The sequence below is a fragment of the Helianthus annuus genome, chromosome 15, assembly GCF_002127325.2.
Source record: "Helianthus annuus cultivar XRQ/B chromosome 15, HanXRQr2.0-SUNRISE, whole genome shotgun sequence".
NCBI classification, from domain to species: Eukaryota; Viridiplantae; Streptophyta; class Magnoliopsida; order Asterales; family Asteraceae; genus Helianthus; species Helianthus annuus.
This window is the reverse complement of record NC_035447.2, coordinates 66183211-66199622: the sequence shown is the minus strand read 5'-3', so window position 1 is coordinate 66199622 and position 16412 is coordinate 66183211. Positions and strand designations below refer to the sequence as shown.

The 16412-nt window shown below is 38.7% G+C and overlaps 1 protein-coding gene across 1 annotated transcript; it reads left to right on the top strand.

The window, feature by feature from the left end:
- The first annotated feature begins 419 nt into the window (after positions 1–419).
- On the top strand, positions 420–14633 carry LOC110910139 (phosphoenolpyruvate carboxylase-like). Its single transcript, XM_022154856.2, has 3 exons — positions 420–505; position 658; positions 14583–14633. Exons 1-3 carry the CDS (start codon positions 420–422, stop codon positions 14631–14633), a joined length of 138 nt encoding a protein of 45 aa, XP_022010548.1.
- Positions 14634–16412: the final 1779 nt, after the last annotated feature.

The following is a 16412-nucleotide window of genomic DNA, read 5'->3' as shown; positions in this document are numbered from 1 at the left end:
TACGAAACCGTCACGCGGTTGTTCTCCGGCGACTCTGCATCTGCAATTTCCGGTGAGTTTGTGCTTGAACGGAGACTCTGCATCTGCAATTTCCGGTGAGTTTGTGCTTGAACGGCGACTCTGCATCTGCAAATTTCCGGTGAGTTTGTGCTTGAACGGCGACTCTGCATCTACAATTTCCGGTGAATCAATAAGCAAATGATCGGTACGACGTCGTTTAGAGGTTGTGCTTGAACGGAGATTGTGAATAACGGCGGTTGGGTGGACGGTGGTGCTCGGGTGTTTGGGTGGGGCGGCGACATAATGTTCAGGTTATCTGAAACTACATAAATGTTTGCTTAGTTTCAGTTGGGTAACAAAATGGGTTGTTTTTGTTTAATTATCCAGGATTAGGGGAAAATTGAAGTGTGGTGTGTGTAATGGCTACTCGAAATTTAGAGAAATTGGCATCGATTGAAGCTCAGTTGAGGCTTTTGGTTCCTGGGAAAGTACAAGAGGATGATAAGTGTCACACCCCGACCACGTAAAACATCAAATCGTGGCGGAAACGTCGGGGAGTGTTGTAACAGAATTATTGTTTCACAACCATGGCATTCCAAGCTATATTTTATTTATCAAACAAACGAGATATATTGTCTTAAAACAACTGAAACAAAGAGTACATAACATGTTTTAACTAGTCTAGCTTCATTTTATTGTCACTAAGGCCCAAGTCCACCCTAGCGTGTCACGAACGTCCTATGCATTAGCTCCTGAAACACATGTGAAAATAGGTACGTCAGCATAAAAATGCCTGTGAGATACATAGGTTTTGTGAAAATAGGGTTCATGACTTAAGTTTAAGAAAATGTTTAATAAAATTTAGTCATGAACCTTGTAAATTGTTTTGTTTTGTAAATCATTTGAAAAGCGATAAAATCAGATGATATGTATAAGTAAGAATAATGTATGGTTAAAAGAATAACCAAGTAAAATAAGTTGTATAAAATAAACTGTTTTGTAAAACAATGTCTTGTGAAAAATATGTTATTTGTAAAAATGTATAAGTCCAAATTGAATGATTTAAATAACGCTACGACATGTAATACAATACAAGCACTTATATATAGGAAGTACCAGCGGCGTATCCACCATGCTTGTATCACATTACACACGTCTCGTTACTTAAATCACTTACCCAAACAAACCACCAAAGTATATTGGCCATGTCTAAACCATTTGTCAAATGTCTTTGTGAAAATCATGTCAAAATGTTTATGTCAAAATGTAGTCCATGAAATGTGTATATCAATATCAAAATGTCTATGTCAAATGTCAATCAAGTAATGTGTAAACAAAATGTCATGTATGGCAAGTGGAATATTTATCAACTAAACCATAGGTAAAAATGCACAAAACAATGTATTGAAGTAAAGTGTGGTTTAAATTAACGTTATGTTTTGTGGAAATGCATGCTTTACTGATACAAACATTTATGCGGTATTGTGAAAATGCATACATCCAAGCCTTGTGACTGTGGTGATAAACCCTTAAACAAATTAAAGGTCTATCTGTGTTATGTTTTAATCGAATTCGGTCATTCCTTCCATACAAACATACCTAGGATGTCAGGACCGGGAGTTGTCAATTCCTATGGTACCATTACCTACTAACGAGCGGCGTGATCAAAGTTAATGAATGTATATGGTCCCACTTAAACAAACCAAATGTCATACCTAAAATGTAAGCATGTGATGAAAATGTACTAAGCATGATGAACATACATAGCATGTGATTTAAAACAAATGTACTAACTATGATGAACATACATAGCATGAAAAGGTAATGTAATACAATGCACTAGGTATGCACAAAATGGACATACATAGCGTGAAAAGGTAATGTAAAACAATGCACTAGGTATGCACTAAATGGACATACATAGCATGAAAAGGTAATATAAAACAATGCACTAGGTATGCACTAAATGGACATACATAGCATGAAATGTCATGTAAAACGATGTACTAAGTATGCACACAATGGACATACATAGCAAAAACATAATGAAATCATGTACTAATAATGTACTAATGAACATAGCAAGTATATGATGTGAAAACAAGAAAGCACGAAAGTAACAAGTAGGCACATCTGTTTCACCCCAAAATGTTTGAAAAACAGTAAAAGAGGGGTCTATGTACTCACTTGAGATTGCTCAATAGACTTTAGATATCTACCAAGCAAGCTAGAAGATCACGGATTCAAACGGCACCTAATATAGGTATCTACATTAATAAATGGACCTAATCGGAGGATCGGGTAGTACGAGGGTTTGTAAACCAAATAAGTGTGGGAACTTATGTAATATGGTTTAACAAAGCCTACATACTAAAACGAAACTTATCCTAAGTGCTTTTGACCCGCTATGACCCGTTTAGGTAGCTTATGCTACTTTAACGCGTCGTTCGCGTAAAACGTGTTTGGAACGCCTAACTAGCCCTATGACAAGCAAGATATGCCTTAATATGTTTAATATTGTTGCCAAATCAGTTTATATGTCAAAAGTTACGTTTTATAGGCTTAAAATGAATTTTGGTGTGAAAAGGGCATTTTGGTAATTTCTAAGGCATAAGAACTACTTATCATACAACTACTTAAACGATGTGACCGTAAGGTATAACCTCGGAAGGTTATTCCCTATAAAACTATGGTCACCTAAAGTGTTTGGTCGGATCCTAAAGATCGACCAAATGGGTCGGGTTCGAAAGTATAAGCGATGGTTTAGATCGCTTACCTTTACGACCCTAGACAAGCACAATTCTAAAAATGACTAGCTAAACATGCTAGAACATGTTTAGTTAAGTTAGAAAACAGGTTTGGTATCAAAACAAACGGTTTTGATACCCTAGAGTAGTTTGGTTACAAAATACACGAGAAAACGCATTTTGGCCGAAACTACGACTCGTCACTGAGCCTAGATAACGTGGTAATCAGTAGGTATAGTCACTAGAGACTATAGCCATCGTGATAACGCTCACGTTATGAAGATCAAACGAACTTCGTGTTGACCATAAACTGGTCAATGCAGAAAGTCAAACACAGTTTGACTTTAACGCTAAAACGAACGAAAAACACGAAAGAATACTTACAGAAGGTCCCCGCAAGATTGATTTCCAAGTATTTCTCAGGTATGAAGTGATAACCACTTCAACTTAGAGAAAATCTCAGAAATCAAGTGGGTTGGAAGTGAATTCATGGAGGGTATTTATAGATTTCGTAGAACCGTTAGGATCGTTTCTTGAAATCCGAGCTTCGATCTCAACCCTCCATGTGTGCCCATTGTTTTACAAACCTAGAGGCATCCAAAACCAGCCCACAAGATGCAAGAAACCATGGGTAAAGGTGGGTAACAGGTGGAAATGGCTGGAAATCACTTACTGCTGATCTGGGCATGGCTTACGGACGGTAAGCACACCCATACGGTCCGTAAGGACCCTGCAGACCAGCAATGTTTCAGTTTTGGCAATTTAGGTCCCTGTGCGCGTATGGTCGTGTTTTGGCACTTCTAACACCCGTCAAACCCATTTTTAAGCTTCACAAGGATGTTAATGTATAGGGAACATGAAACATGCTCAAAAATATGTCGGATGTCGGTTTGTTTGGCCATACGATTGCGTTGTTCGGTTAATTACGACGGAAGTCGTAACGGGCGCAAAAACGGTCCAAATTGCGCGACGAATGGATTTTTGACAAGCCAATCACTAAAACATAATATTTTAATGATTACATGAATGTTTGGATGTCCGGATGTATTTAGAACGTAAGTTATGCGCGAAAATGCAAACTTATGAACTTTTTGACGCTTTTAGTCCCTGAATGAGCATAAAGTTCATTTTAGCACACCGAACCCCTCGAAGCCTATTTCTATGCTATGTAAAGGATATTTAGGGTGTGTTTAACTTATGATCATGTTCCGGAATGTTTGTTACAGTTCAAATTGGCATACTTTCGCAGTTTGTCAATTTTAGTCCCTGTAAGCGAATTAACTAGATCTTGCCATACCAAAGCCTTCAAAACTTATTTTTATGTTATGTAAAGGTTATTTAAGGTATGTTAAGCATAAATTGATGTTCCAGAGTATTTATCGCGTTAAACTGAGTACTTTTACGCACCAGTTTGCGTATAATTCTCTAGAAAGCGATATAGAGTTTGAAATTGGATAAAAGTCAAAACATGAAAAAACATCAAACACAAACAAACAAACATTGGGATCAAATAAATTTATTTCATTGATAACTGAATTGTTCACAATGATTTCAAGCACAAATGTCACAGTCTCCCCTACTTGTGGAAATTTCGTCCTGAAATTTGTTTAGAGGAAACTCGTGGGAAAATATGTGGATACTTCGCCTTCATTTGATCTTCACGTTCCCAAGTAAACTTAGGTCCACGTTTAGATTCCCAGCGAACTTTAACCAAAGGAATGCGCTTGCGTTTAAGCCATTTGATTTCACGATCCATAATTTCCACAGGTTTCTCAACAAAATGTAGCGTTTTATCAACACGGATTTCGTCAAGCGGTATGTGGAGGTTCTCATCAGCTAAGCACTTTTTGAGATTGGATACGTGGAAGGTTGGATGAACATTACCAAGTTCAGGAGGTAATTCAAGTCTGTAGGCTACCTTACCGATTCTTTCGACGATCTTGAATGGTCCAACGTATCTAGGTGCAAGTTTTCATTTCTTTCCAAATCTGATCACACCTTTCCAAGGTGAGACCTTAAGTAATACATGATCACCGACTTGAAATTCCAAGGGCTTGCGTCGTCGGTCCGCGTAACTCTTTTGACGGCTTCGAGCTGTCTGTAAGTTATCACGAACTTTCTTAACCTTGTCAGTTGTCTCTAGAATGAGGTCAAGTCCAGTAAGCTGAGCCTCACCTATCTCATTCCAGCAGACTGGTGAACGACATTTTCGACCATAGAGAGCCTCGAAAGGAGCCATGTTGATGCTGGAGTGATAACTGTTGTTGTAGGAGAAATCAATTAAGGGAAGATGTGAATCCCAACTACCACCAAAGTCGATCACACAAGCTCTAAGCATATCCTCCAAAGTCTGGATTGTTCTTTCAGTTTGGCCATCTGTTTGTGGATGATATGCTGTGCTCAGATTAAGTTGGGTCCCCATCGCAGATTGCATGGTTCTCCAAAAACGAGAAGAGAAGCGAGCATCTCTGTTAGATATAATGTTCAAAGGAACACCATGTCTAGACACGATTTCATCCACATAAATTTTAGCCAGCCTTTCAGCAGAAAAATCCTCACGGATTGGCAAGAAATGCGCTGATTTAGTAAGACGATCAACAACTACCCAGATGGCATCATGACCTTTCTTAGTGCGTGGAAGTTTGGTAATGAGATCTATAGCGATGTTTTCCCATTACCAAACTGGAATCTCTGGTTGCTCCAAAAGACCAGAAGGATGTTGGTGCTCAGCCTTAACCTTGAGACAAGTAAGGCACTTTGAAACGTACAAGGCAATGTCTTTCTTCATACCAGGCCACCAATACCGAGTACGAAGATCCTTATACATCTTGTCTGAGCCAGGATGAATAGAATAACGAGACTTATGGGCCTCATCCATAAGCAAGGCGCGAAGATCATCTTGGCTTGGAACCCACAAACGGTCCATGAAATAATATGATCCATCATCTTTCAGCACAAGATCAGGCTTAATGTGATAAGGTAATTCCTTACCCATCAAGTCTTGTGAAACACAAGCATGTTGAGCCTGAGAAATGCGTGCTTGAATATCGGATTGAGCTCGAATATCAGATTGAACATGAACACAATGTAGCTTAGTACGTTCCTTACGACTCAATGCGTCAGCCACAACATTCGCTTTACCAGGATGGTAGCGAATTTCGCAATCATAGTCGTTTAGAAGTTCGACCCAACGTCTTTGCCTCATGTTGAGTTCTTTCTGATTGAAGATATGCTGAAGACTTTTGTAGTCAGTGAAAACCACGCATTTTGTACCGTACAAATAGTGTCTCCAGATTTTGAGAGCGAAGACAACTGCACCCAACTCAAGATCATGAGTGGTGTAGTTTCTCTCATGCACCTTCAACTGCCTTGATGCATAGGCTATGACTTTGTTCCTTTGCATCAGAACACAGCCAAGACCCAATTTGATGCATCGCAATAAACGACGAAATCATCATTGCCCTCAAGCAAAGTCAGAATAGGTGTGTCACAAAGCTTTTGCTTCAAGGTCTGAAATGCTTCCTCTTGCTTAAAACCCCATTCAAAGGGTTTATTCTTATGAGTTAGAGCAGTTAGAGGAACTGCAATCTTCGAGAAGTTCTCTATGAAGCGACGGTAATAACCCGCAAGACCAAGAAAAGAACGAACCTTAGTAGGAGTAGTAGGCGTATCCCAATCCTTAATCGCACTGATCTTGGAGGGATCTACATGAATACCTTGTTCGTTGACAATATGTCCCAAAAACTGAACTTCCTTAAGCCAAAATTCACACTTGGAGAATTTGGCAAAAAGTTGCTCTTTCTTTAGGAGTTCCGGAGTAAGACGAAGATGTTGCTCGTGATCAGCTTGCGTCTTAGAGTAAATCAAGATGTCATCAATGAAAACGATGATGAACTTATCTAAATAAGGCTTGCAGACCCTATTCATTAAGTCCATGAAAACAGCAGGAGCATTGGTCAAACCGAATGGCATGACTGTGAACTCATAATGCCCATAACAAGTGCGGAATGCTGTCTTGGGAATATCTTCTTCATGCACGTGAAGTTGATGATACCCAGAACGAAGGTCGATCTTCGAAAAGCAAGTAGCACCCTGTAACTGGTCAAAGAGATCATCAATGCGAGGTAGGGGATATCGATTCTTGATGGTAAGCTTGTTCAGCTCATGATAATCGATGCACATTCTGAAGGATCCATCCTTTTTCTTGACAAAAAGAACGGGAGCATCCCAAGGTGAAAAGCTAGGACGGATAAAACCTTTGTCAGAAAGCTCTTGAAGCTGCTTAGATAGTTCTTGCATCTCAGACGGTGCAAGACGATATGGAGCTCTGGCAATAGGATTTGCACCAGGTACGAGATCAATACGGAACTCGACTTGGCGTGCTGGAGGTAGACCAGGTAACTCTTCAGGAAACAACTCCGGATAATCCCGAACAACAGGAATATCTTGCATAGATTTACCTTTGCCTTTATCTGCTGTAACATGTACCAAGAAGGCCACATAGTTCTTTCACAGATACTTCCGAGCTTGAAAACAAGACATAAGCTTGAGGCTACTGGCAGGTTTCTCACCACGAACATGTAGAATCTCACTTGACGAGAGCGGCACACGAACGATCTTCTCAAAACAAACTACCTCTGCGCGATGCTTGGCTAACCAATCCATACCCACTATAATGTCGAAGCTTCCAAGTTGCATAGGTGTGAGGTCAATGGGAAAAAGATGGTTGTTAAGGTTCAATTGGCAGTTGCGAAGAACAGAATCAAGAATAACGGGTTCCCTACTAGCAACTTCTACTGTCAAAGGCATGTAAAAACTCTCATTAAAATTAATAATTAGAATAATAATTAGTCAATAAGGACACCCTAATTGAGACACCCAAGTGATTTGGCATAAACCCTGAAATTTCCGGAACGATCGGAATCAGGATCAGGGCCCCTAAAACTCAGGGGGGGCTAAACCCTATTTGATAATTATCTTTGAAAACTCGTTGTTATACTGAAATTCGATTTCAAGGTTGAGTCACCGAGCCTATACCACTGAGAAGGCTAGTCTACAAGCTAGACCACACCCTTTACGGATCGTAAAGGTTAGTCCTTACGGACCGTAAGCAAACCGGTTCCTTTACGGACCGTAAGGGATTGGGTCATACGGTCTGTAAGCGACGTGAAATTCAGGCTATAAATAGCCGACCTTGGCATTCAACAGTTGGTGTTAAAATTTCGATCAAACTCGTTCTGTACATCGAGTTAGGCTCGCATCTCACTAATTAAACACACACTGTTATCAAATTTCTGCCACGGAACAGGGTAATTACTCGATCGCTATTACGATTCATTTTCCGGGATCAATATATCCAAAGAATGTCTAAGTGCCGCCCACATTGGGTTATACTTTGTCGTTTGTCGTTAATTCGATAAATGAGTTGAAGTATTATACTTTGTCGTTTGTCGTCAATTCGATAAATGAGTTGAAGTATTGCACTTTGTCATTTATTGTGAGAATTCGATCTCGTGAGTTATCGTAACTGCCGTATTGATCACTAACCCTATTTTGTGTGCATTATTGTTGAAATTAGGTTAACAGGGATAAAATCATATTCTGTCAGTTCTAAATCTGCAATGTGAGTTATTCTTCTGTTATAAACTCTTTTCTCACAGTTTGTGAGTTGTTAATTGTTTACAATACTCTAAATTATTTTCATAATTATAACTTACAGTGATTAAGTTTATGTAATCACCAAGTTACAGCCAGTATGTGGGGTATTGTGCACATTACTTGATAATCGTCACCATTGGGGCAGCCATTGGGTGATATGACCATAATCACAGACACCATTGGACAGGTGGGCCAATGGGTCGAGTGGTAAAGTACTGTGGGTAGTTGGTTGATATCAGAAACATTGTAAAAGATCTTACCACTGTGAATTATAACAAATGTGTCATTTTCCAGTAACTAGAATAATTCACTCAGTATTTCCCCGCTGATAAAGACACAAAACTTTTATCGGCCCCTGAATAAAAAAGAATAGATGTGGGTTGGTTATTAACAAAGAACGTACCGTTCACCACTTCATTGTCTGCTTGCGCCTCTTGTGCATTCATGTTAAAAGCTCGTCCACGAGCCTGAGCCTGAACTGGATTTGCATTAACCAGCCTTGGAAACTGGTTTCGATAATGGTTCAGGTCCCCACAATTAAAGCACGAGCCAAGAGGATAGTGAGGTCGTGCAGCTTGCTGTTGAACAGGTGGTTGAGCTACCTGTTGAGCGACCTAATTTCGAGCAAAACGACAAACTTCTGCAAGATGTCCAGACTTCCCACAGTTGGCACAGAAACGGCACGGAAGTTGCTGTTGATGGTGACTATTGCACCTATTGTACAAAGGTGCATTCCCTTCATATCGCTTCTTTGCTGGAGGCTGCGCTGGCTGATTGGGAGCTGCCTGGTTCTGTTGGGCAGTGAGAGCAAAATTTTGGGAAGCCTTACGCTTCCTTGAACCCTTCGAAGAACCCAAATCCTTTCCCTGCTTGTTTTTACCTTTCTTGCTATCCTTCTTATCAGACTCCTGCTTCTTACCCTTCTTGTCACCCTTCCTGTGCAACTTACCCTTTCGAATCTGCGACTCAGTCAATGTCGCAGATAGCTCGATTGCCTGACGAACCGTGGTAGGATTACTACCAGTAACGATGTCTTGCACTGAGTCAGGTAGACCATCGATGTACCTCTCGATAGCCTTTTCGAGTGGGGTAACCATTGTTGGGCAAAGTAAGCTTAACTCCTCATACCTATCAGTATACGCCCGGTGGTCACCACTTTCTTGCTTCAGGTCATCAAACTCCCTCTCTAGAGCTCGCAGTTCATGACGAGGACAAAACTCCCTCATCATAAGAGTTCTTAGTTCAGCCCATGTTTGTGCTAAAGCAACTTCAGCACCACGATCTCTCATAACCCCGTTCCACCATGTCAAAGCCCTCTTCTGAAATACGCTAGAAGCGAACTCGACCTTCCGGTTCTCAGGACACAGAACATGACGGAATGTACTCTCAATGCTCTCGAACCATTGAAGGAGCCCAGTTGCCCCTTCAGTACCACTGAACTTGAGTGGTTTAGCCGAATTGAAGCTCTTGAAGTTACAAGGAGCATTCTGATTGTTGTTGGCTTGGTTCACCTGAGCGATAATGTTTGGGAGTGCGGCAGCCATGTGCTGTGCCAGAATATCTGCCATTTTGGCATTGGTTAACGGGTTTTCACGTCGAGGAGGCATGCTAAAAAGAGGAAACATGAGAGGAAACGAGTGAGATGATTAGATGAAAAGAACGAGATGAAACAAAATCAACAAAAGCAAGGATGGTGGTCATTCGTCCGTATCACAAAGCAAACAAATGACACACAGTGACTAATCAATGTAAATGGGTCCAAAAATAATGCTTAGTGAAGACATGCTCGCCTATAAGTGAACAATCACCCCAAGAGTTCCCAGGTAAGAGTGACTGGTCCGATTATGTGGATTTGTACGAACACTCTAGCCTTAGACAGAAAACCCAGGGTACAGGCATTCACCCTTCCAGTTTGCACGTGTTCACACTATTTAGAACCCAAAACTTTGAAGCGATTTTGAAAACTGGGAAGGCACAAGGCCCAAAAGAATCATTCAAAAACAAATGATAAATTTTCAAAATCAATTTGAAAAATCAAAAGGGTTCAAAACCATATAATAAATCATTTGAAAACAGAAGATTGTTTTTCAAAAATCGTTTTAGAAAATTGGGTTCTTGTTTTGGTGATCACCTAAGGATAGGTGAAGTGCATGTTTTATGATTTAAACACAAGACAACTTGTGTTGGGGTCCTAGAAAGGTTATAGTCTAGGTCAAAGCATTACTAATAACCTAATTCCCTATAACCATTGGCTCTGATACCAACTCTTCTGTCACACCCCGACCACGTAAAACATCAAATCGTGGCGGAAACGTCGGGGAGTGTTGTAACAGAATTATTGTTTCACAACCATGGCATTCCAAGCTATATTTTATTTATCAAACAAACGAGATATATTGTCTTAAAACAACTGAAACAAAGAGTACATAACATGTTTTAACTAGTCTAGCTTCATTTTATTGTCACTAAGGCCCAAGTCCACCCTAGCGTGTCACGAACGTCCTATGCATTAGCTCCTGAAACACATGTGAAAATAGGTACGTCAGCATAAAAATGCCTGTGAGATACATAGGTTTTGTGAAAATAGGGTTGAAGACTTAAGTTTAAAAAAATGTTTAATAAAATTTAGTCATGAACCTTGTAAATTGTTTTGTTTTGTAAATCATTTGAAAAGCGATAAAATCAGATGATATGTATAAGTAAAAGAATAATGTATGGTTAAAAGAATAACCAAGTAAAATAAGTTGTATAAAATAAACTGTTTTGTAAAACAATGTCTTGTGAAAAATAGGTTATTTGTAAAAATGTATAAGTCCAAATTGAATGATTTAAATAACACTACGACATGTAATACAATACAAGCACTTATATATAGGAAGTACCAGCGGCGTATCCACCATGCTTGTATCACATTACACGCGTCTCGTTACTTAAATCACATACCCAAACAAACCACCAATGTATATTGCCAATGTCTAAACCATTTGTCAAATGTCTTTGTGAAAATCATGTCAAAATGTAGTCCATGAAATGTGTATATCAATATCAAAATGTCTATGTCAAATGTCAATCAAGTAATATGTAAACAAAATGTCATGTATGGCAAGTGGAATATTTATCAACTAAACCATAGGTAAAAATGCACAAAACAATGTATTGAAGTAAAGCGTGGTTTAAATCAACGTTATGTTTTGTGGAAATGCATGCTTTACTGATACAAACATTTATGCGGTATTGTGAAAATGCATACATCCAAGCCTTGTGACTGTGGTGATAAACCCTTAAACAAATTAAAGGTCTATATGTGTTATGTTTTAATCGAATTCAGTCATTCCTTCCATCCAAACATACCTAGGATGTCAGGAACGGGAGTTATCAACTAAACCATAGGTAAAAATGCACAAAACAATGTATTGAAGTAAAGCGTGGTTTAAATCAACGTTATGTTTTGTGGAAATGCATGCTTTACTGATACAAACATTTATGCGGTATTGTGAAAATGCATACATCCAAGCCTTGTGACTGTGGTGATAAACCCTTAAGCAAATTAAAGGTCTATATGTGTTATGTTTTAATCGAATTCGGTCATTCCTTCCATCCAAACATACCTAGGATGTCAGGAACGGGAGTTGTCAATTCCTATGGTACCATTACCTATTAACGAGCGGCGTGATCAAAGTTAATGAATGTATATGGTCCCACTTAAACAAACCAAATGTCATACCCAAAATGTAAGCATGTGATGAAAATGTACTAAGCATGATGAACATACATAGCATGTGATGTAAAACAAATGTACTAAGTATGATGAACATACATAGCATGAAAAGGGAATGTAAAACAATGCACTAGGTATGCACTAAATGACATACATAGCGTGAAAGGGTAATGTAAAACAATGCACTAGGTATGCACTAAATGGACATGCATAGCGTGAAAAGGTAATGTAAAACAATGCACTAGGTATGCACTAAATGGACATACATAGCGTGAAATGTCATGTAAAACGATGTACTAAGTATGCACACAATGGACATACATAGCAAAAACATAATGAAATCATGTACTAATAATGTACTAATGAACATAGCAAGTATATGATGTGAAAACAAGAAAGCACGAAAGTAACAAGTAGACACATGTGTTTCACCCCAAAATGTTTGAAAAACAGTAAAAGAGGGGTCTATGTACTCACTTGAGATTGCTCAATAGACTTTAGATATCTACCAAGCAAGCTAGAAGATCACGGATTCAAACGGCACCTAATATAGGTATCTACATTAATAAATGGACCTAATCGGAGGATCGGGTAGTACGAGGGTTTGTAAATCAAATAAGTGTGAGAACTTATGTAATATGGTTTAACAAAGCCTACATACTAAAACGAAACTAATCCTATGTGCTTTTGACCCGCTATGACCCGTTTAGGTAGCTTATGCTACTTTAACGCGTCGTTCGCGTAAAACGCGTTTGGAACGCCTATCATACAACTACTTAAACGATGTGACCATAAGGTATAACCTCGGAAGGTTACTCCCTATACAACTATGGTCACCTAAAGTGTTTGGTCGGATCCTAAAGATCGACCAAATGGGTCGGGTTCGAAAGTATAAGCGATGGTTTAGATTACTTACCTTTACGACCCAAGACAAGCACAATTCTAAAAATGACGAGCTAAACATGCTAGAACATGTATAGTTAAGTTAGAAAACAGGTTTGGTATCAAAACAAACGGTTTTGATACCCTAGAGTAGTTTGGTTACAAAATACGCGAGAAAACGCATTTTGGCCGAAACTACGACTCGTTACTGAGCCTAGATAACGTGGTAATCAGTAGGTATAGTCACTAGGGACTATAACCATCGTGATTACGCTCACGTTATGAAGTTCAAACGAACTTCACGTTGACCATAAACTGGTCAATGCAGAAATTCAAACACAGTTTGACTTTAATGCTAAAACGAACGAAAAGCACGACAGAATACTTACAGAAGGTCCCCGCATGATTGATTTCCAAGTATTTCTCAGGTATGAAGTGATAACCACTCCAACTTAGAGAAAATCTCAGAAATCAGGTGGGTTGGAAGTGAATTCATGGAGGGTATTTATAGATTTCGTAGAACCATTAGGATCGTTTCTTGAAATCCGAGCTTCGATCTCAACCCTCCATGGGTGCCCATTGTTTTACAAACCTAAGGGCATCCAAAACCAGCCCACAAGATGCAAGAAACCATGGGTAAAGGTGGGTAACAGCTGGAAATGGCTGGAAATCACTTACTGCTGATCTGGGCATGGCTTACGGACCGTAAGCACACCCATACGGTCCTTAAGGACCCTGCAGACCAGCAATGTTTCAGTTTTGGCAGTTTAGGTCCCTGTGCGCGTATGGTCGTGTTTTGGCACTTCTAACACCCGTCAAACCCATTTTTAAGCTTCAGAAGGATGTTAAAGTATAGGGAACATGAAACATGCTCCAAAATATGTCGGATGTCGGTTCGTTCGGCCGTACGATTGCGTTGTTCGGTTAATTACGACGGAAGTCAAGTGACGCAAAAACGGTCCAAATTGCGCGACGAATGGATTTTTGACAAGCCAATCACTAAAACATAATATTTTAATGATTGCATAAATTTTTGGATGTCCGGATGTATTCAGAACGTAAGTTATGCGCGAAAATGCAAACTTAGGCACTTTTTGACGCTTTTAGTCCCTGAATGAGCATAAAGTTCATTTTAGCACACCGAACCCCTCGAAGCCTATTTCAAAGCTATGTAAAGGATATTTAGGGTATGTTTAACATATGATCATGTTCCAGAATGTTCGTTACAGTTCAAATTGGCATACTTTCGCAGTTTGTCAATTTTAGTCCCTGTAAGCGAATTAACTAGATCTTGCCATACCAAAGCCTTCAAAACTTATTTCTAAGTTATGTAAAGGTTATTTAAGGTATGTTAAGCATAAATTGATGTTCCGGAGTATTTGTCACGTTAAACTGAGTACGTTTACGCACCAGTTTGGGTATAATTCTCCAGAAAGCGATATAGAGTTTGAAATTGGATAAAAGTCAAAACATGAAAAAACATCAAACACAAACAAACAAACATTGGGATCAAATAACTTTATTTCATTGATAACTGAATTGTTCACAATGATTTCAAGCACAAATGTCACAATAAGCTTATTGAGTATGAAGCTTTGCTTTTGGATAAGTTTCTTGACATTCTTTAGGATTTACATGGGGAAGATCTTAAGGAAACGGTATGATTACTCGAATTCTTGTTCGATTTTGGTGGTAGATGTGTGGCGGCGGCAGATGGTTGTGGTGTGTGACGGTGGTGGTGTGTGGTGGGGTTGTAGAGAGAGATTGAAGAGAGGTGAGAGAGAGGAAAATCTGGTTGAGGTGGGTTTTTTATTAGAAAAATATTTTTTTATTAGAAATAGAGTAAAATATATAAATAAAGTAAAAATGAAAAATAAAAAAGACTAAAATACCCTTGGGTAACCAGATTTAACAAGAAAATCTAACTGGGTTAGGGCTAAAGGACAAGACGTGTAACAATTTTCCCTATAAAGGGCAAAATCTATCAAGATTCGTTGAAAAGGACACCGCCTGAAATATGGTATAAAGATAAAGGACAAAACTTGTAGATTTTCCTTTATATGTCCCTAATAAGTAGAACATAACAAACAAAGTACCTTCTGCCAATATACATCACGCTCCTGAACAGACGATGGAGTTAAAATCCAGTCATAATTGTCGCCACTGCTAGTTTGTACTATCACCACTGCCTGCAAAATCATCACCGGAACCACCTAACCATCTCCATCGCCGCATCAATTATTCATAAATGGAGGGCATGTAAATTAGAGGCATACATGTGCAATAGTAAATCACGAGTAAAGTTCAAGGCTAGTTTATCCATTACCGAAAATGTCCAATACGGTAAGGTACCGGTAGTTGAAGGAAATTTTCGGTAAAATACTGGTACCTTATCGAACATGTACAAAACCAAAGGTAGTGGTACTGAAAAATGCCTAAAAGTGGTACCGATTCGGTACCAGAAAAAATCATTCGGTACCGGTACCAAGTACCAAATGCTCATCCCTAGCTCAACCACCTAAACTTCCAAGTCTCCTTGTTATCAAGACTTTCCTGATATGGTTGTCTTCTTGAGACCATAAAAAAAGTTTTTTTTTTCAAATACAACCATAATGGACCCATTAAAAGTAAACGGGTCAAAATTGTCACCAAATGATGACTAGCCTTCAGTGGATTCTTGGATATTTAGTGCTGGTCCAAACGGGTTGGGTAAGGCTATTTACAACACAACTTAATTAAAATAATAGTTACTAATCACTTACAGAATTTGCGTTGATGATGAATTTTAAGGCAACTCAGCCACCATATGAAACGACATGTGCTATGTGCATCTGTTGAAGCTCTAGTATAGTAATCTCTATTTGCTGAAAGATGTATTCCTGAGAAATTCAAAATCTTGACATGATGTTTCTTTATGCTTTTATATATACAGTTGTTCCGTTCCTGGCAAAAAATAGGGTGTAGAAGTAAAAAAAACCTTATTTAAAGATTTAAAAGAAAATAAATATAACAATAAGAAAGCTTTTGTTTAGAATAATTTGAAAATATAAGTGATGTGTTTTTGGATACTACAGAAAGAATAAGTTGATCACAAAAAGTCAAAAATTATAAGTTGATCACAAAAGTTGAAACAATTATAAGTTGATGACAAAAGTAAAAAAGAATGAGACTTTGAATCTTTATACATATCCTCAGGTAACACGGTTACTTAAACTTGCATCTATTTTATTCTATTAATGTGAAGCTTGTTCAAGTGTATTCAAAGCTATATAAGCTTTAACAGAAAAGAAAAACACTTATTCATGTACATAAAGACTAATAGTACTCACCAGAGCATTTAAACCGAACACCACCATGCCAGAGCATTTAACCCGAACACTTGCTTCAACCAATTTTTTTGCTTCTTT

Bases quoted from the DNA above. Each gene is read 5' to 3' on its own strand.
- LOC110910139 (XM_022154856.2), top strand. From the start codon at position 420: ATGGCTACTCGAAATTTAGAGAAATTGGCATCGATTGAAGCTCAGTTG.